Source organism: Sciurus carolinensis, chromosome 12 (assembly GCF_902686445.1).
Source record: "Sciurus carolinensis chromosome 12, mSciCar1.2, whole genome shotgun sequence".
NCBI lineage: Eukaryota > Metazoa > Chordata > Mammalia > Rodentia > Sciuridae > Sciurus > Sciurus carolinensis.
In genome coordinates, this window is record NC_062224.1 from 96,817,239 (window position 1) to 96,839,274 (window position 22,036).

A 22,036-nucleotide genomic window follows, 5' to 3' on the forward strand; every position below is an offset into this window, starting at 1 on the left:
GTACCTTAAGCAAATTGTTACTGTTGGTAGCAACAGTCTTTGAATTCTCATGTGCCTCACTCAGCTCCAGGTCAGCACATGGTCCCAAGTGCCATTCCTACAATAAGCACTTCATTCTACATGAATGCGTGTGATGTTTCTGTGGCAAAAGCTCCACCCTTAATGCTCTATGGATTTGCAAATCTTTCTGCTCCATTTGGTTCAGGCAACCAGTCACATATTCCATCAATTGTCTTTGGAATCTATTGTCAAAAACAATTTCCCATACCTGTACCTCTATCAGCCCATATTCTTTTCTGCATGCTTGAAAAAAAAGTGTTAACTGACATATGTTGATAAATTCATGAAAGGATTCACTATAGCACATAAAATCCCCAAGAAGTGTAGAGAAACATACTCTTCTATCTAGTCAGAAAATAGTAAAAAAAAAAAAAAAAGGTTTTGCATAAGAGGTCATGACTATCAACTGCAATAAGTAACAGATTGAAATGAAGACTACCATTGCTGCTATTGCCATTCCCTCCTGAAATAATAGCTCTAGGCTCCTCTTTGTGATTGCTTCAATACCTTCATATCCAATCTCTGGATGGGTACAACCGATTTCTGTAATTTAGATGATGCACCCACCCTATGCTGGCAAGGGCACTGGGAACATCAGGACCTGGCTTTTCCAGCTTCTGTAATTAGAGATGAGTTGCATTTATGTAGTTTTCTCAAATATTTGAATGGGGTAATAAACCGGGAAACCCAACGCAAGTAAGATTGCTCCGATTGACCCAATGTATGAAAATATTCTAATATAAAATATGCTGCATCTTTCAGAGAAAAATAAAAGTCAGAAAAACTGATTCCTAGGCAGCTACTAAAGAATGAGAATCTGTTCCTGATTTATGCCCTTGTGTACTGATCCCTTTGTAGCCTCATAAAATTGGCCAGTTCACAAGCTATTGAACAGTCTTGCCATTTAGTTTATGCAGCATTATAGTATTTTGTCAATTTCATTATAAACTCTCTGCCCATGGCTGATAGAATGGTTTGAATAGACACATATCGGTGGTGCTGATTTATGACCACTCAACATTTTTATCTGTGATTTACTGTAGAAGCTGGGAAAATTCTAAACTGATACAAATCATTCAAATAGTTTCTTAGACACGCTTGGAGAAAAGAAGTTTGTGAAAGTAGAAATTGACCAATTCTAGTCAGAATTACAGAGCAGTTCCAAGTTCCTATATCAGAGACACTTGCTCAAAACTGGTTGTCATCTCAGCCCTGGTTAACTTTCTGCCATTCAGGATGCACATCAGCTGGGTTGTCTCTGTCTCAGCTTTTCTTGCTACAGTCTTCTTCCCTCCTCACGTTTCCACTTCTCTCCCCATTTGCCAATTTTATATCTTACATAAGGGCAGTATTTATGTAGTGTCAAAGTTCTCATTTCATTAATTTACTAGACAAACCTTTGCCACTGAAAATCTGGAAACTTGTACTATTGTCCAAGAAACTGGGACTGTCAAGGAGCAAGAAATAATTGCATTAGAGTGTGTTCAAGTGTGTCAATAACATTGAAAGTCAGCAGAAAGAAATAGTTTAATCTTTGTCAATTTTATGTGTTGGACTTATACTAAGTCTAGATCTATTGTACAGTAAAATATATATATATATATATATATACATATATATATATAATAAAAAAATGAAAATAACCCAAAGAAGCAGAGCATACCTTCCACATGTTCACGATAGTACTGCAGTCACTATAGGGAGGTAACACGTGTTTTGTTAGCTTACTTCTTATAGTATTTTTTCCACTAGTGTATGTTATCAACATGTTTTTATTTCAAAAATTCTATATACACATCAATAAGTAGTAATGATGAGTTTGAACACATCAGATTGGAAATGGGATAAAATCATACATGACCTTTCTTGCTTAAAAATAAATGTTTGCATGGTTTCTTCACATTATCTACATAGCTTATTTTTCCTTTTATAATTTCCCTGTGTCTGTTTCTTTACATATTTTGTAGGATATTTTATATATTTTATTATCACTGTAGAAAGACTATTGTTATGCATAATAATTAAAATTATCTTCTGCATTGCATCACACCACACCAAAAAGATACTTTAATTGTGCCAATATGTTAGCTGATTTAAAAAAACACATAAAATATGAACCAGTGAGGTTTTATTCTTATATTAACAAGTAATTAAATGATGTCATCTTATTTACATTTCTTAAATATAATATGTACATAGTGTGCTGATAATGCATTATTATTTGGGATAAGTTTTTATATTTATTTACAACATCAATTTAAATTTAAAATTCAAGTAAATCAATAAAAATTATAAAAGCACAAATTTCCTCCTTCCATCCCTCCTATCCATTGGCCTACTTTTTAATTTCAGCAGTTTCTGTTTTGGATTATTTGGGTGAAATTATAACTGAAGAAATGATTCTTAAATAACAGAATTTTCCTGTTTAATCCAGTTTTCAGGAAATAAATGCTTTCAAATCTGTGGAAACTTTAGGATGTTTAAGTGCTTTAAAATATTTTGAAAATATGTTCTAAAATGATTTTAAATAGAGATTGTGAACATTTTAAGATACACAACTTTATGGGTCAATGTTTTCATGTAGAGGCAGAAATACTCATTAGGATGTGTTTTAATGGCTAGTCCTTCCACAATTTTTATTTTCCTACTTTCATTTATTTAATTCTTCTGTAACCCATGAGAATAAAGATCATAAAGGTATAAATATATGATTGCTATATACACAGTGGTTTTAATAAAACCTCTTGCTGACAATGAAGATCTGAAACCAAGGATTATCTGTATTCTGCATATGAAATTCTCTAATAAAAATTGCATGAAGATTATTGGAGATATAATTGAGTTAATATTTAAAGCACTTTTTAAAAGTAACTTCCCAAGCTAGAACTCATAATAGCAGAGAGAGAGAGAGAGAGGAGAGAGAGAGAGAGACATTCAAAATTAATTATATAGCAAGAGTTTCTATCAAGGAAATGGGAAGAAAAGCAACCATTCCTGTTCAGTGGTTTTAAAAGCATTTCATTTTAATGGAGAAACACTAGAAGTCTAGAAAGTTAATTTTGTGCCTAACTAGTCATTTGTAATTTATGGGATAGTTGTTACCTAACTTAATTCTCTTTAACCCCAAAGAATTCATTAATATAATACATTTCCCTGTTTTTTTTTTTTTTTTAATTTATTTATTTTTTTTACGTTTACATAGGGTAATGATGTTTATTATATTTTTTCCCCTCCCCCCCACCCCTCCCACCCCTCCCACCCCTCCCACCCCTCTTTTCCCTCTACACAGTCCTTCTTTCCTTCATTCTTACTGCTCTCCTTAGCCTAACTCTAAACCTAACCCTAAACCTAATGCTAGCCCGTCCCACCCCCCATTATATGTCCTCATCCGCTTATCAGCGAGATCATTCGTCCTTTAGTTTTTTGAGATTGGCTTATCTCACTTAGCATGATATTCTCCAATTTCGACCATTTGCCTACAAATGCCATAATTTTATCATTCTTCATTGCGGAGTAATATTCCATTGTATAAATATGCCACAGTTTCTTTATCCATTCATCAACTGAAGGGCATCTAGGTTGGTTCCACAATCTGGCTATGGTGAATTGAGCAGCAATGAACATTGATGTGGCTGTATCTCTGTAGTATGCTGATTTTAAGTCCTTTGGGTATAGGCCAAGGAGTGGGATAGCTGGGTCAAATGGTGTTTCCATTCCAAGCTTTCTGAGGAATCTCCACACTGCTTTCCAGAGTGGTTGCACTAATTTGCAACCCCACCAGCAATGTATGAGTGTTCCTTTTTCACCACATCCTCGCCAACACCTATTGTTGCTTGTATTCTTGATAATCGCCATTCTAATTGGGGTGAGATGAAATCTTAGGGTAGTTTTGATTTGCATTTCCCTTATTACTAGGGATGTTGAACATTTTTTCATATATCTGTTGATTACTTGTACATCTTCTTCTGTGAAGTGTCTGTTCATTTCCTTAGACCATTTGTTGATTGGATTATTTGTATTCTTGGTGTAGAGTTTTTTGAGTTCTTTATAGATTCTGGAAATTAGCGCTCTATCTGAGGTATGGTTGGCAAAGATATTCTCCCACTCTGTAGGCTCTCTCTTCACATTTCTGATAGTTTCCTTTGCTGAGAGAAAGCTTTTTAGTTTGAATCTATCCCAGTTGTTTATTCTTGCTTTTATTTCTTGTGCTATGGGAGTCCTGTTAAGGAAATCTGATCCTGAGCCAACAAGTTGAAGATTTGGACCTACTTTTTCTTCTATAAGATGCAGGGTCTCTGGTCTGATTCCGAGGTCCTTGATCCATTTTGAGTTGAGTTTTGTGTAGGGTGAGAGATAGGGGTTTAGTTTCATTCTATTGCATATAGTTTTCCAGTTTTCCCAGCACCATTTGTTGAAGAGGCTATCTTTTGTCCATTGCATATTGTTGGAACCTTTGTCTAGTATGAGAAAATTGTATTTATTTGGGTTTGTGTCCATGTCCTCTATTCTGTACCATTGATCTACCTGTCTATTTTGGTACCAATACCATGCCGTTTTTGTTACTATTGCTTTGTAGTAGAGTTGAAGATCTGGTATTGCAATACCCCCTGCTTCGCTCTTGCTACTGAGGATTGCTTTAGCTATTCTAGGTTTTTTATTCTTCCAGATGAATTTCATAATTGCTTGCTCTATTTCTGCGAGGTACATCATTGGGATTTTAATTGGAATTGCATTGAATCTGTATAGCACTTTAGGTAGTATAGCCATTTTGACGATATTAATTCTGCCTATCCAGGAACATGGGAGATCTTTCCATCTTCTAAGGTTTTCTTGAATTTCTTTCTTTAGTGTTCTGTAGTTCTCATTGTAGAGGTCTTTCACCTCTTTTGTGAGATTGATTCCCAAGTATTTTATTTTTTTCGATGCTATTGTGAATGGGGTAGTTTTCCTAATTTCTCTTTCTGAAGATTCATCACTTATGTATAAAAATGCATTGGATTTATGAGCATTGATCTTGTAACCTGCTACTTTACTGAATTCACTTATGAGTTCTAAAAGTTTTCTGCTGGAATTTCCAGGTTCCTCTAAATATATAATCATGTCATCAGCGAACAGGGATAGTTTGAGTTCTTCTTTTCCTATTCGTATCCCTTTAATTTCTTTGGTTTGTCTGATTGCTCTGGCTAGAGTCTCAAGGACGATGTTGAATAGAAGCGGTGAAAGAGGGCATCCCTGCCTTGTTCCAGTTTTTAGGGGGAACGCTTTCAGTTTTTCACCATTTAGAATGATATTAGCCATGGGCTTAGCGTAGATGGCCTTTATAATGTTAAGGAATGTTCCCATTACCCCAATTTTTTCTAGTGTTTTGAGCATGAAGGGATGCTGTATTTTATCAAATGCTTTTTCTGCATCTATTGAAATAATCATGTGATTCTTAACTTTAAGTCTGTTGATATGGTGAATGACATTTATTGATTTCCGAATGTTGAACCAACCTTGCATCCCTGGGATAAAACCCACTTGATCGTGGTGCACTATCCTTTTAATATATATTTGTATGTGATTTGCTAAAATTTTGTTGAGAATTTTTGCATCGATGTTCATTAAGGATATTGGTCTGAAATTTTCTTTCCTCGATGTGTCTCTGTCTGGTTTAGGTATCAGGGTGATATTGGCTTCATAGAACGAGTTTGGTAGGATTCCCTCCTCTTCTATTTCATGGAATAGTTTGAGGAGTATTGGAATGAGCTCTTCTTTAAAGGTTTTGTAGAACTCGGCTGAGAACCCATCTGGTCCTGGACTTTTCTTTGTTGGTATGCTTTTGATGACCTCTTCTATTTCATTGCTTGAAATTGGTTTATTTAAGTTGTGTATGTCCTCCTCGTTCAGTTTAGGTAGTTCATATGTCTCTAGAAATTTGTTGATGTCTTCAAGGTTTTCTGTTTTGTTGGAGTATAGATTTTCGAAATAGCTTCTAATTATGTTTTGTATTTCACTCGTGTCTGTTGTGATGTTTCCTTGTTCATTCCGAATTTTAGTAATTTGAGTTTTCTCCCTCTTTCTCTTTGTTAGTGTGGCTAAGGGTTTATCAATTTTATTTATTTTTTCAAAGAACCAACTATTTATTTTATTAATTTTTCCGATTGTTTCTTTTGTTTCGATTTCGTTGATTTCGGCTCTGATTTTAACTATTTCCTGTCTTCTACTACTTTTGGTATTGGTCTGCTCTTCTTTTTCTAGTGCTTTGAGCTGTAGTGTTAACTCGTTTATTTGTTGATTTCTACTTCTTTTTTTGAATGCACCCCATGAAATAAATCTTCCTCTAAGTACTGCTTTCATAGTGTCCCAGAGATTTTGATATGATGTGTCTTTGTTCTCGTTTACTTCTAAGAATTTTTTTATTTCCCTCCTGATGTCTTCTGTTATCCATTCATCATATAATAGTGTATTATTTAGTCTCCAGGTATTGGAGAAGTTTCTGTTTTTTATTCTGTCATTTATTTCTAGTTTCAATCCATTATGATCTGATAGAGTACAAGGTAGTATCTCTATCTTCTTGTATTTACTAACAGTAGCTTTGTGGCATAAAATATGGTCTATTTTAGAGAAGGATCCATGTGCTGCTGAGAAGAAAGTGTATTCATTCTTTGTTGGATGGTATATTCTATATATGTCCGTTAAGTCTAAATTGCTGATTGTGTTGTTGAGATCTATAGTTTCTTTATTCAATTTTTGTTTGGACGATCTATCCAGTGGTGAGAGAGGTGTGTTAAAATCGCCTACTATTATTGTGTTGTGGTCTATTTGATTTCTGGAATTGAGAAGGATTTGTTTGACGTACGTGGATGAGCCAATGTTCGGGGCATAGATATTTATGATTGTTATGTCTTGCTGATTTATGCTTCCCTTAAGCAGCATGTAATGTCCTTCTTTATCCCTTCTGACTAGTTTTGGTTTGAAGTCCACATTATCTGAGATGAGGATGGATACTCCAGCTTTTTTGCTGTGTCCGTTTGCATGGTATGTTTGTCCCCATCCTTTCACCTTTAGTCTATGGGTGTCTCTTTCTATGAGATGAGTCTCTTGCAGGCAGCATATTGTTGGATTTTTCTTTTTAATCCAATCTGCCAGTCTGTGTCTTTTGATTGATGAATTCAGGGCATTAACATTCAGGGTTATTATTGTGATATGATTTGTATTCCCAGTCAATTGACTCATATTTGTTTTTGACATGATTTGGTTTCTCCTTTATTTGGCTATTCCTTTAGGCTAGCGCCTCCTGTTGCTGATTTGCATCGTTGTTTTTCATCTCTTCCTCATGGAATATTTTGCTGAGAATGTTCTGTAATGCTGGCTTTCTTTTTGTAAATTCCTTTAGCTTTTGTTTATCATGGAAGGATCTTATTTCATCGTCAAATTTGAAGGTAAGTTTTGCTGGGTATAAGATTCTTGGTTGGCATCCATTTTCTTTCAGGGCTTGGTATATGTTGTTCCAGGCCCTTCTAGCTTTTAGGGTCTGGATTGAAAAATCTGCTGATATTCTTATTGGTTTCCCTCTGAATGTAATTTGATTCTTTTCTCTCGCGGCCTTTAAAATTCTGTCTTTATTTTGTATGTTAGGTATTTTCATAATAATGTGCCTTGGTGTGGGTCTGTTGTAATTTTGTATGTTTGGAGTTCTATAAGCCTCTTGTACTTGGTTTTCCATTTCGTTCTTCAGATTTGGGAAATTTTCTGTTATTATTTCATTGAATAGATTGCTCATTCCTTTGGTTTGTTTCTCTAAGCCTTCCTCAATCCCAATAATTCTCAAATTTGGCCTTTTCATGATATCCCATAGTTCTTGGAGATTCTGTTCATGATTTCTTACCATCTTCTCTGTTTGTTCAACTTTGTTTTCAAGGTTAAATATTTTGTCTTCAATGTCTGAGGTTCTGTCTTCCAGGTGTTCTATCCTATTGGTTATGCTTTCTATGGAGTTTTTAACTTGGTTTATTGTTTCCTTCATTTCAAGGATTTCAGTTTGGTTTTTTTTCAGTATCTCTAACTCTTTATTGAAATGATCTCTTGCTTCCCGTATTTGGTCTTTTAACTGTTGATTGGTGCGATCATTTAATGCCTGCATTTGCTCTTTCATCTCCTCCTTCAATGCCTGCATTTGCTCTTTCATCTCCTCATTAGCTTCCCTGATCGTTTTAATTACGTACATTCTGAACTCCCTTTCTGACATTTCTTCTGCTGTGCTGTCATTGGGTTTTATTGATGTAGTATCTAGGTTTGTTTGGGACATTTTCTTCCCTTGTTTTCTCATAATGGTCAGTTGTCAGTGGGACCCTGAGATATTGCAGTTTTCCACTATTGGCTTATAGTGTCCCAGTAGATTTCCAGTGTATCACCTCCCAGCCTTCAGTAGCCTGATGTCTTGGAGGAATCTGATAAAGCAGCTCATCCGAAGAAGACTGCCCCTAGTCCCCTACTGGTTCCACGGTTTGGAACTGGCTCTGTGCGGAAATGCTCTCACTGTGGGCCTGCACCGTGCAGCTGGCCGTGTGGGAAGAGCCCACTGCCGGAGTGTGGAAGACTACCTTGGGAAGACTCAAGCTGCCCTGCCCAGCTCTGCTAAGCCACCTCTATCTGGGCCTGCCACCCGGGCTGAGCTTTACCCAGTGGGCAGACTCACCCGTGGCTCCACTTCAGTCCGAGTCTCTCAATGCCTCCCCTTCTTAACTCCTGGGTTGTGGAGCGACTGGAAGTGCAGTCTCCCTCTAGGCCGCCATCTTGGATCGCCCCGTGAAGAGAGCCCGCAGCCGGAGTGGGCAGAGCCGCCTGAAGAGGTCTCCGGCTGCCCTGCCCTTATCCCTGAGGCTGATTGCAGATCGAGGCACTCCGCTGGTTCTTTGCAGGAGTACACTGCACTGCAGCAGCTCCGGGACTCGGAGCCTGCTCTGTTCAGACAGGCTCTCACTAGCGGGCCAGTTCCGTTCCGAGAACCTGGAGAAGCTGGCTGTGTGGGCGGGGCCCACCGCCGGAGTGCGCAGGACTGCCTGTAGATGACTCTAGCTGCCCTGCCCGGCTCCGATAAGCCACCTCTATCTGGGCCTGCCACCCGGGCCGAGCTTTACCCAGTGGGCAGACTCACCCGTGGCTCCACTTCAGTCCGAGTCTCTCAGTGCCTCCCCTTCTTAACTCCTGGGTTGTGGAGCGACTGGAAGTGCAGTCTCCCTCTAGGCCGCCATCTTGGATCGCCCCGTGGAGAGAGCCCGCAGCTGGAGTGGGCAGAGCCGCCTGAAGAGGTCTCCGGCTGCCCTGCCCTTATCCCTGAGGCTGATTGCAGATCGAGACTCTCCGCTGGTTCTTTGCAGGAGTACACTGCACTGCAGCGGCTCTGGGACTCGGAGCCTGCTCTGTTCAGACAGGCTCTCACTAGCGGGCCAGTTCCGTTCCGAGAACCTGGAGAAGCTGGCTGTGTGAGCGGGGCCCACCGCCGGAGTGCGCAGGACTGCCTGTGGATGACTCTAGCTGCCCTGCCCGGCTCCGATAAGCCACCTCTATCTGGGCCTGCCACCCGGGCCGAGCTTTACCCAGTGGGCAGACTCACCCGTGGCTCCACTTCAGTCCGAGTCTCTCAGTGCCTCCCCTTCTTAACTCCTGGGTTGTGGAGCGACTGGAAGTGCAGTCTCCCTCTAGGCCGCCATCTTGGATCGCCCCGTGGAGAGAGCCCGCAGCTGGAGTGGGCAGAGCCGCCTGAAGAGGTCTCCGGCTGCCCTGCCCTTATCCCTGAGGCTGATTGCAGATCGAGACTCTCCGCTGGTTCTTTGCAGGAGTACACTGCACTGCAGCGGCTCTGGGACTCGGAGCCTGCTCTGTTCAGACAGGCTCTCACTAGCGGGCCAGTTCCGTTCCGAGAACCTGGAGAAGCTGGCTGTGTGAGCGGGGCCCACCGCCGGAGTGCGCAGGACTGCCTGTGGATGACTCTAGCTGCCCTGCCCGGCTCCGATAAGCCACCTCTATCTGGGCCTGCCACCCGGGCCGAGCTTTACCCAGTGGGCAGACTCACCCGTGGCTCCACTTCAGTCCGAGTCTCTCAGTGCCTCCCCTTCTTAACTCCTGGGTTCTGGAGCGACTGGGGGTGCAGTCTCCCTCTAGGCCGCCATCTTGGATCGCCCCGTGGAGAGCATTTCCCTGTTTTAATCTTTGCTTCATGCATACTAGTTTTAAGGAGACTGAGACTGACTATAAATTCCTATGAGTATAGATGTTTACTAGCATTATTATTGTTGTTTCTGTTTTATTTCTCTGTAGTCCTCAAAACTATGCTAAGCAAAAAGTACTCAATTGATACACATTTAACAAACAAGTATTTCTAGAATAATATCTCTCTAATAAAATACATATGAATTTATTTTTTCTGAGTGAATTATAATGTTGATTTTTCTCTTTTATAAATTCATCTCTACACCATGAAAAATATGGCTGGTCTTTGTTTTTCATTTTAATAACAAATAGTATTCCATAGCTTCAGAAATTACCGTATGATAAAATATTATCTGTCATCTCTAATTATTATATTTTGTCTTTGTACTGATACATATTGTTGATCCATACAATAAAAATTTTAATGTGTCATTCAAATTCCATTTCTATAGTCTATAAATAAAAATTTTACTAATTGCCAAAAAGGAAATAAAACATCTACAGGAATAATTCTTAGGTTTCCATTGTCTTGAGTAGAATGAATTTCAGACACCGACGATATTATTTTAACACTTGAAAATATGGCATATCATTAATTAGTCATTTTTTAAAGTAAGATGAAAGGTTTATTCATACTTGCTGTCATAGCCTGAAACATCTGTATGTTCTGTGCACAACAGGTGTTCAATAAATGTTTTGGGTGACTGTCAGTGGTGACTCTTAATGACTTCATAATGAAGTAATTATTCAAGTGTCATGTTAAAGCCCTGTTTCATAGAAACTACATATTGACAATTTTCACTGACATACACTGTTATGTAGACTTCAGTAAAAATAAATTCCTCCTTAAAATATAAGTCTTTAGCTTGAATAAAATTTGCTGATTTGGAACCTCTCCCAATGCTACTATAACAATGAACATAATTAAGTATGCATACCCACAACACAAAAAAAGTCTTATCAAAAGTGTTCAAGTAAAGGATGACAAGGAAATGAATGATTAGTTTTCAAAGTAGTGGCATCTGTTCTGTGAATAATCCAAGGAATGCTTTCCAATTTCCATGCATCAATTCTTTATTCAAAAGAGGGAATTTTTCAAAAGAGACATATGGGACCCAACAAAATGTAGACTATTGTTAAATCAGAATTTCAAGATCCATCTATTATTTACACTCTGCTTATTTAAAAAAATGACTTGAAGCATATCAAATGGATTTGCACTCAAAAATCTCCAATTTTTTTTCTGTTAAAATTATTTTCTTTTGTTTCATATTTCATTTTGTTCAGGTAAAAGTCTATATCTTCAATAGCCAAAAGATAGCAGATGTATCTATTTGCTTTAAAAAAAGAACCCAATATTGACAAATAAAATATTTCAAATTGTTAAAAAGTTGTAATTTCCAGCCTGGGTAAAATGTTAAAATAGCTTTAACACATAAAATAAATATAAATTCAGTGAACTAAATGTGTAATATTGGATGTCAATGGCATTTAAAGATGTGTTGACAATAGTTTATTGTTTTTAAAACATCAACAGTGCCTACATAAAATAAACAGATATTGACATACCTTGTCCAAATTTAGTTGAATAGTAATGTAATAGCTATAATTGGATATTTGAGAACAGCTATTTTTAAACGAGACCTTTCAATCTAACTTAATATGCATTTAAGAACAACTGTCTGTAACATCACAAGATTTTTAAATTAAATGAAATTATAGTCATCTACTTTCTCATTTATATAGAAGCAAATTAAAGTATACAGAGGTTTCAGTTTAATGCATACTAACAATTTTTTGTTGGGAGAATAGTGAATAAAATATGGCTTTCTGATTTGTCAGATAATGCTTCTTCAGTCACTAAAAATGTTTACCAAATCTTGTGATGTGTGGGTGTGTATACATGCAACCATGTATGCACAATGAATGCAGCATAATATGTAAAAATAATAAAGATCCTTTAAATAAGCACTAAAAGCAATTAGAAATTTATGTTTTGAAATTTTATTTATAAAAGCTAATTCAGAAGAAGAAGAGAGATGCAGAATTTTGCTTGTTATCTCTCAAGTTTTTTACTGTGTTAAAAAATATATAACGTAGACCAAAATAAGCAATTTCAATCATTTTAAGAGTACAATTCAGTGATACTAATGACATTCATAATGTGACATAATGATCATAATTATTGTTTTTTATAAAAAGTTTTCATTATCCAAAACAGAAACTCTTTAACCACTATGCAATCATTCTATTGTTCCACTGCCCATCCCCTGGTAAATTCAAATTTTAATTTCTGTTGCTATGAATTTGACTGTTATTGATATTCTCTGCAGTTGAAATCGTACAATATTTATCCATTTGTGTCTGATTTATTTCACTGGGCATAATATTTTCAAAGTTCATCCATGTTGTAGCATGAACCATAACTTCATTATGATGGCTGAGTAAAATTCTTTTGTATATATTGACCACATCTTATGTATTCATTCAACTGTTAATGGACAGTTTTGTTGTTTCCATGTTTTGACTATTGCCTTGATTGTCTGTGTGTTGAGATTACTAATAGATCTTTTATATATTATTTATCTTAGCATAGCATTAATTTTTAATTGTATTATTGATTAATTAGGCATTTGAGAAGAAAGCTATTTCAAGTATGATAATTATTGATGCAAAAACAAAAGCTAATATTGGAACTTTTAGATCTCCTTAATTTTTTTTTTCCTCTTCAGGATACCCTTATGTTTTAAACCAAATGCTATGACATATTGGAATATGGTCAGTTACAGAGAATAGATGCCTAGCTGAAAGTTAGAATTTTCTGCCTACAAAACTTTCTCTCTTTCCTTAAACATTGATAAAATTATTTATTAATGATCTTCTATATTTTCTATACTGAATTAATGAGCACTTTGCAATATATAAATATAAAACACTTGAAGAGACTTATTTACACTAAAACCAGAAATGATAGTCAGATTTATACCACAGTGCATTGGAGAAAGAGCATTCAAATACTATCAAAAGGAGAATAAAGAAATTTAAGTTGAAATTAACCTTTCTGTTTAAACTATTTCATTTTTTTCATAAATTATTGCAATTTTCTTTCATACAATTTCTATTTTAAGGGGATCAAAAGGAAAACAATTCCAAAGCACCTAAATATTTCATCTTCTACTAACTTGTTACCTATACATAATATATTGGATTTATTTGTTTTAATATTTACATATTACATGTGTTTGGAATTGTTTCAAAATTGAAATGTTGAATTTTAACCTTTTTTTTTTTATTCAGATGAATTCAAGTTCTTCATGAAAAGGCTACCCATGAATTATTTCCTCAACACATCAACTATAATGCACTTGTGGACAATGGATTCTAATTTTCAGCGTCGCTATGAGCAACTGGAAAACAGCATGAAGCAACTTTTCCTCAAGGCGCAGAAAATTGTACACAAGCTCTTTAGCCTCAGCAAGAGGTGTCATAAACAACCGCTCATCAGCCTGCCGAGACAAAGGTAAGACATGGCAATGTAGGCAACTGAAGGTATTGTTTCCACAGAGCTCTCTTTATTTTTGTCAATGCAGTTGTGATAATATCACAGTTATTTGTGTTATTAGAGATAATTTGAAAACAGCATATTCTCTTAAGTCTCAAAATAATAAATTGAAGTAATTTTCCAAAAAAATAGGGAACACATATGCTAACAGTAGGGAACACATATGCTAACTCTCCTTTTGTTTTCTTTAATTATCATAATCAAGAAATATTCTAACTTACTACACATGGTAGTCAAACTGGAACAGAAAAACACAAAGTCCTAGAGTTAATTGTAAGCCCTAGAGTACAAACTGAAATTCTTCTTTATATAATTTTCAACTAAAATAATTCAAGGTTTAATTTCTATGATCAAGGTTTAGAAAACCATGACTATCATTCTTCAGCAACTTCTGAAAATTATTGTGAATGTTGCTAACATTGCAGATGAATAATGACAGACTATTAAAATATGTATGTCTGATCTGATTTGGGAAAACACATTTTAGGTTTGTGACTTTAAGATCTACTGAAAAATAAGTGTAATAAAAAGTTGTACCTTATCCATTGGATGTCTAGTTAAAAAATGCATGAATAACAAAAGCTACAAGAAAAAAATAGAGAACAGTACCATAAAATGATACATTTGTATTAGTATTTCTGCTTTATAACCTTTATATATATATATATATATATATATTTTTTTTTTTTTTTCTTTCGTGGTACTGGGATTGAACCCAGGGCCTGTGCTTGTGAGGAAAGTACTCTACCAAATGAGCTATATCCTCAGCTCATAACCTTAATATTTTGACATGATGTTTAAATACTTAATATTTATTTCAGTAAAAAACTGATTAATATTCTGTTAAAATTTTAAATTAAAAATAATTCATTGGCATTTTTTCATTGTTTCATTTGAATTTTAATGTACTCAAAATTTCTGCCATCATCTCCATAACCTAAGTTGAGGATATTTTCCTTTTCCCCTACCCCACAAACTAAATAGCAACTAGAAATTACTACTCACAATCCCCCAGCTATCCCTAGACTATCTATTTGCATAATTTGCTATTTGTCTCAATAGATTTGTCCGTTCTAAACATTTTATGTAATGGGATCATGCAATATGTGATCTTTTGTGACTGACTTCTTTTACTTGACATAGTGCTTGCAGGTACATCAATGCTATAACATCAGTAGTATGCATGTCCTACATGTTGTTTATCCATTCATCATTTGATGGACTTTTAAGTTGCTCTACTTTGAAGTACTGTGAATTATGTTTCCGTACATTCTTTGTGGATATGGGTTATCAATTCCCTTTGGTATATACTGAAGTGGGGGATTGCTGAGTCAGACAGTAATTCTATATTTAATGTTTTTTTAGGAGCTGCAAAACTGTTTTACAAAATGACTCTACCATTTTATATTTCCAAAAGTCATGAATAACAATTGCAATCACTCATCTTCACCAACACTTTTCTGTCCTTTTGATTATAGCCATCTAAGTATGTGTGAAGTGTCATCTTGTGGGTTTGATTTACATTGGAGTTTTGACTAACAATGTTGAACATCTGTTTATGTACTTATTGTATATTTTTCTGAACAAATGTCTATTCTAATCCTTCACATACTTCTAAATTGTTTATTACTAAGTCATGAGTATTTCATATATACTTAATGCCAGTGCCTAAACAGTAGTCTATGTGATATACAAATATTCCTTTCCACTCTCTGGAATGTGCTTTTATTTTCCTGGACAGATATATGTCCCTCCTCGCACCACCACACACACATATACACTGTCAATCAGTCTAAGTATTTGGTCAAATTTCTTGATATTTTCAAAAAACTTTTATTTTTTTTAATATTTTTAATTTGTCTCTATTTGACTTTTCCATTCTAATCATTCTTTATTTCTTTTTTGGTTTTAGTATGATTTCCCTTTTCTATTTTCTTAGAGTGAAAAGCCAGACTATTAATTTGAGAAGCTTTACCTTTAATGTAGGCATTCACAGCAATAAATTTCCCTCACAGGACTGCTATAAGTTTTGTTATTTTAAAGCATGTCATAATTTTTTTTTTAATTTTCTTTATGAAGAAGACATTTCACTATGTCTCTCTGTATGCCCTTCAGAACATTTTCTAATTAGGAATTGTAGGTAGAGGAAGACACTGCTATTTGATTATGATGAACTTAATGCTTTATGTGTGTGAGTTAAAAATAGTTTTAAAATTACTGAAATAGATAATTTTACCCCAAATAGGAAATGTAAGAAAATGAAGTGAACAAGGAAATAAATTGCTGAGTCTGGTTATAAATGTGTTGACTTCAGGGTTTTATTTAACAAATGTAACTAAAACTGAATATATACATGTAAATATAGATTTGTCTATCTACGTAGCTATTTGAAGCACAGGAAAGATTTGGAATAGTGGGGTGACAATCACAGTATATACAAATGAAGGAAATCTGAGTGTAACACCATAGTAAAGTAAGTAGATAGAATCTTCAGATATACATAAGAAGTGAATAGAGAAACAAATTGCAAACAATACAGTATATCATAGAAGCTATGTTAATTTTTAATTGGAAATACAAATATGTTGTAATTGTACAAGATTTTAAAGGAAAATATGGAAAGTTGAAATTAAATAAAAGTTGGGTATGTGCAAAATAAATGAGTAGGATAAGATAAAGATGTATTATTTGGAGCAGAATTTAGTAGAGTTGAGATAAATCTGTTTTCTAAAACTTCTAAAATAAATGTCAAGATAGACATAGCCATTTCTTGACTTTCTTTTTTTTAATATTTCCAACAACATACATATGTTGGCTGTCACTCATCACACACACAAAACATTGTCAACTTTTTTGTTGTATGAACAATTTTACTTAATTTGAATATTTTTCCATCAGTTTCTTTTTTACTACCAATATGAAATTTTGTTTCTATTTCTTGTGTTTTTTTCCCCAATTTCAGTAGAATAAAATGAAATACCAAAAGGAAAACAAAATATATGTATTATATTAGTGGAGTAAAGTATAAAAAGGAGGTTGAATATGGGTACAGGATGTTTTTAGAAATATTTGAAAGAGAAGCAGATGAACAATATCAATAATTCACTTGCATTGGAAATTCTATTTTTTTATCCTGCATATATGGAATTTTTTCCTCAGCCTTTCTCTGAAATTTTTCCCATCCTAGGCATGTTCTTTCTGTTTTTGATATTCTAAAATATTGATAAATTAGCATGAACAAACAAAATGAGACTTGCAAATAACATTTTCACTAATAAGATGTTTTCTTCACAGTTGGTGGACAGGTTGAAATCACCCTTCATAAAGTAGAGTGTAGTTCTTCCTTTTTAATAAAACTTGACACCCATATTAAGCTCATCACTGTTGCTCTTAGGAATTCATGTGAAAAATATGTTTTCATACTTGAGTAAACTCTGAAGCCTCTGATAATCTGATTTCCTTGAAGAAGTCATTTTTGTTGCTATTCTAACACATTTCAATATTAATTTGATTAATAATCAGTATTTACAGAAATTATTGAAAATAAAGATCCATGAACATCCCCATAATGTTAACTCAACTACACTAATCTGTACTATCAGAGGGCAGCAAGAATCCATGCATGTATTACATTTAATGATGTGTTGGTAAAGGTTTATCAACCAGCATTCTAGGAGAACAGAAGCATTTGCCATTTTGGGTCGTGTAAACTTTACAATCATGTTCAATATCTAGTTACCAAAATGCTGTCACTGAAAAGAGTTGTTTGTAGGGCATGCACAATTGGCTCACCTGATCCAGTACATTTAAGCTGCAGTAAATAAATAACAATTGATTAAAACATTTTAATGCAGCTATTTCTTCTTCATTAACAAAAGAAAGTGAGATATGATTGACTTTCTAGCATCACAGACAATAATGAGTTCTGCCATCATCTAATAACTGTATTACACACTCCCTATATATACTCTAAAATAGAGGTCAACAAACTTGTTTTTGTATCAACCAACATGATTGTTTTTCATATTTTAAGTCACTGAAAAATAATCAAAGAGATAGCAATATTTTTGGTTGATGGAAATTATAAGAAGATCAAATTTGAATGCACGTAAATAAAACAATCACTGCTCTATGTTTACACATTGCCCATCGACACTTATACACTCTAATATCTAGAAGTTGCCACAGAAAGATGATGTGGTCCTTCTGGCCTACTATATTTTCTTTCTTCCTCTTTAAAGAGTCTACCAATAACTACTCTATCATAATATGTACTTTATCATTTAAAAATATATTCATGAGTATTCATATATCATTGATGTATTTTAAATTACAAATATATTTTATATTACAAACAATATTTTTAATAATTTTCATTCTCCATCCATATGGACATTTTACACAATCAGATTGTTCAATTCTGAATCCTGAGTATTATGGCAGTGATACCAATTGTTTATTAACAATTTCTGTATGTGTGTGTATATGTGTGTGTATATATAAACATAACTTCTATAGGAATGATCTAAAATCACATTACATCAAATGGATTTTTATTCAAAAGGCATTTGGAATTGATATTCAAATACAGAATGAATCATTTAGCATATCTCAAGCTTTTTGGCTTCTTGATCCTTTTATAGTCCTAAAAATCATTGAGCTATCTGAAAGATTTTGTATATGGGATATATAAATACTTGTATGGATGGATATATGGATAGTATACATACATATTTATATTTACAAGTACCATAACAAAAATTAAAACTTAGAGATGTTTAAATGTTATCTGTTAATACAATTTAAAATAAAAAGTTCATTATTTGCTGATATATTTAATGCTTAAGTTTGATTTTTGCACATTTCCTTAACACTGTACTTTTGATAGATAAATTCTCATAGCTACTTTTGAATACAGTCATTACAATCTGTAGTTTGTAGCCTAAGTTTTTTGTTGAAGAGGTGAGTTTATAAGCCTTTTCAGATAATTATGAATATTATTATTTGATACTATAGTGAAACTCAACAGGTAGAAGTTGTGATATAAAATCTAAATTATACAAGTAACATTTTGAAATCAGTTTTACCAAATTTGTTAGTCTCTACCTTGTTCTCTGGATGGATTTTCTACTAGTAAACAAACCACCCACTAGTCATTTGGGAAATATTTGTCCCCTTAATTATGAAATATTCCAAATGATGACACTCATTATTATACAATGACAAAAGATCTCATCCCTTAGTATCATTAGTGAATGTAAGAGTTTTCTGCCTTAAGAAGCTGTCAGGCTCATAATAGAAGATACAAATTTTCCAATTATTTCACTTAAAAGCCAGAATTTATTATTGGCATTAAATATGTCAATTGATTTTTCTTATAGTGATTATTTCATTTATTTTAATTTTAATACTAAATGTACCATAAATTCAAGTTCAAATAACCACAGTTGTTCTGTTATATTATGTCACACAAAATGAAAAATGTATGCTATGGGAAAGTGGCTATCTCAGCTTGTAAGAAACAATTGCTCAAGTGCCTTTCTTCAAGGGAACTATTATAGCTCTTTGTAGAGCACAGGTATCTTCTTTATGTGTTCTGTTTTGGCATACAGATCTATACCAAAGATTGAGATAGACTAAACTTAGTTTTATCACTTCATTAAGAACATTCTTAAAACTTCATATTTTATTAGAATGCTTCAATAAAAAAATATATATATATACTTAGTACTGCAGTTTTATAAAACTTCCTTCAACACTAGTTTACCCACTATTGCTTTTAGAATAATAAGTGCAAATATCAACATGATGCAAAAGAAAAATAACATCTTGTTATATCTATGAAAATCATGTTTGCCTTGTGCCTTCCTACTAGGATCTTGTCTCCTTTCCCCACCTTCCACCCACTTACACACATGGCTACGTTGTTTATTTTTAGAGAATGATGCCTTCCTTATAAGGACTTAAAAACCAAATGATAAATCCTTCTTCCCTTACATCATGCCCTCTTTTAATAAAACAATCATAATCCATTTACTTGAATAGCGTAATCCTAACTCTTTTTGAGAACATCATGCTTGCAGAATTCCTTTGCACCTAGAATAAATACATATCTAATTGTATTGAAGTGGACATAATGAAAGGGATGTATGAAAGTTTTCAATTGGGTCCTTCAAAGATTAAGCATACATATCATCTCTCTTCTTTCCTTGCCTAGACAAAATACAAATATGATAACTGGAACTGAGACTTATGATGTGAAGAAAATTATGAACGTTAGAGCCAATTTCTTTGAAACCATCGCATTAGTACCACATTGTTTATATTTGTACTGTTACCTCAGAGAATAATAAAATTTCATTTTGTCTAAGTCACTATTATTTGGCTTATATTACTACAACCAAACTTGCATTCAACTAATAAAAGAACTTTACCTGAAATGGCCTCTAAATTCTTTAATATTACAGACTCTGTGATTTAATTAAAAATAGCATTTATATATTAACATAAGGGACTTCTGAGAGCAATTTTACATGAAACTATATGAGTTGTTAGGATATTAATTTTCCTTACAGTTCTATTGTATAAAATAATATTTAGTTATTATTTTTTAGTTCCAGCCACTCCATGGTATATTCTAAATAATGAACAACAAATTTAAAGACTTTAATATTTAGATATTTTCAGCTTGTTATCGAGAAATTTAAATCATACAGCAGTGATAAAGTACCTAGTACACGGAAAGGTCTTAAATAATTATTTTCTATTCCAAAACACAAAACTCCATTTCTCATGTTTAGATAATTTTTCATACATTATTTAATTTTCTGCAATGTGTTTTTTATGAGTTTCTTACTCAATATTTGTAATATGAATAATGGCATAAAAGCTATAAAAAACATACTGTTGCTTGTACAGTAGACTTGTAGACTAGATTCTAATTCCAAGCAGTCAGGGGGACAAACTTGCCTAGGAGAGCAGAAAAAGGAAAAAAGAGGGTGAGTGTTGTACTCTGTCCTTGGTACCTCTAAATAGATTTCAAAATAGGCAAAATTTGTTCTTTCATTTATGGCATGTCTCCACACTCAGTTTATGGTGTAGCCTAAACTTTAGGACCAAGGCTTTAAAACGTGCTAAGCCCTTCACTGTAATATTCCTACTTTGACCTTCTGTTCTACAATCCTTCCATGATCTTTTACTTTATTAACTATTTGATAGCTGTTAGTTGGAATTATCTTTAATTCATACTCGAGTATAAAAACTATTTGTAATTTTAAAATATATTATGTGTTAACCATAACAGTAGTTAATATGAGGAATTTTAGGCAAGGCAAAACATAAAACATAATACTGTAGTATTATAGTGTTGTGTCTGTAGTGTAGTGTTTTGCTCATGGATAGAAGATTTTGTATAGCAACCAAATAATTTGCAACCTTAACACTTTGTGCGGCAAACCCTGTACCCAGCCCACAATACACACAAGAAAGTTGTCCAGAGCTAACTTGATAGAGGAATCTTTTGTTAGATAACTGAGTGTTATAATACAACAAAGTTAAAAGTCTTGTTTCTGTTTGGAAATTCTGTGATCTGGTGTGTGTGTGTGTGCACACACACTTGTGCATGCATGCCCACGCACAGCATAATAGTACAAAATAACAGATCATCATCTCATTAGACACAAATAGTAACCCTGAAGCATTGTCTTATTCTCTCTCTAAATTTAAGCATTCTGTCATTTTAGGAGAAGGAAACTAAAAGTCAAAAAGAATGGTTTTGAACATAATACATTTTCCAAATAAAAAAGATATGGTCCTTTTGTATTCACATAATTAACTATGCAAATGTCATTTCAACACCTCCTACCATGTCTTCTTCATACTAAACAATCTTCTAAGATTCAGTGTCACCTCTAAACACTTCCCCATCCTCCTAAGTTAATGGAGTAGCTGGCCAAACTCATCAGATTTTATTTACAGGAGAAATGAGGGCAGAAACAATACAGAAGACAGCTCCAGACTACTCTCCTAATATTTTTGCTTACCTCCTTGAAAGAAAACAAATGTATATTTAGGATAATCTTGGAAATAAAGTCTATAATGATTAAGGACAAGAACCCTCCCTTTCCCAGAATATTTTAAAGTGAGAAATAATTGTTTGAGCACCCAGAATTACTTTCCTTTTGATAATGACTATAGGTCCTTGCCAAAAAGGGTTCTGTA

General features: G+C 34.2%; 1 protein-coding gene across 1 annotated transcript in view; it reads left to right on the forward strand.

Annotated features, from left to right (window-relative positions):
• Brinp3 (BMP/retinoic acid inducible neural specific 3) overlaps window positions 1-22,036 on the forward strand; it is a 410,156-nt gene that overhangs the window by 326,040 nt on the left and 62,080 nt on the right. Inside the window, 1 exon segment of the mRNA XM_047520984.1 lies at window positions 13,552-13,774. Within this exon segment, the coding sequence (XP_047376940.1) occupies window positions 13,552-13,774 (223 nt within the window).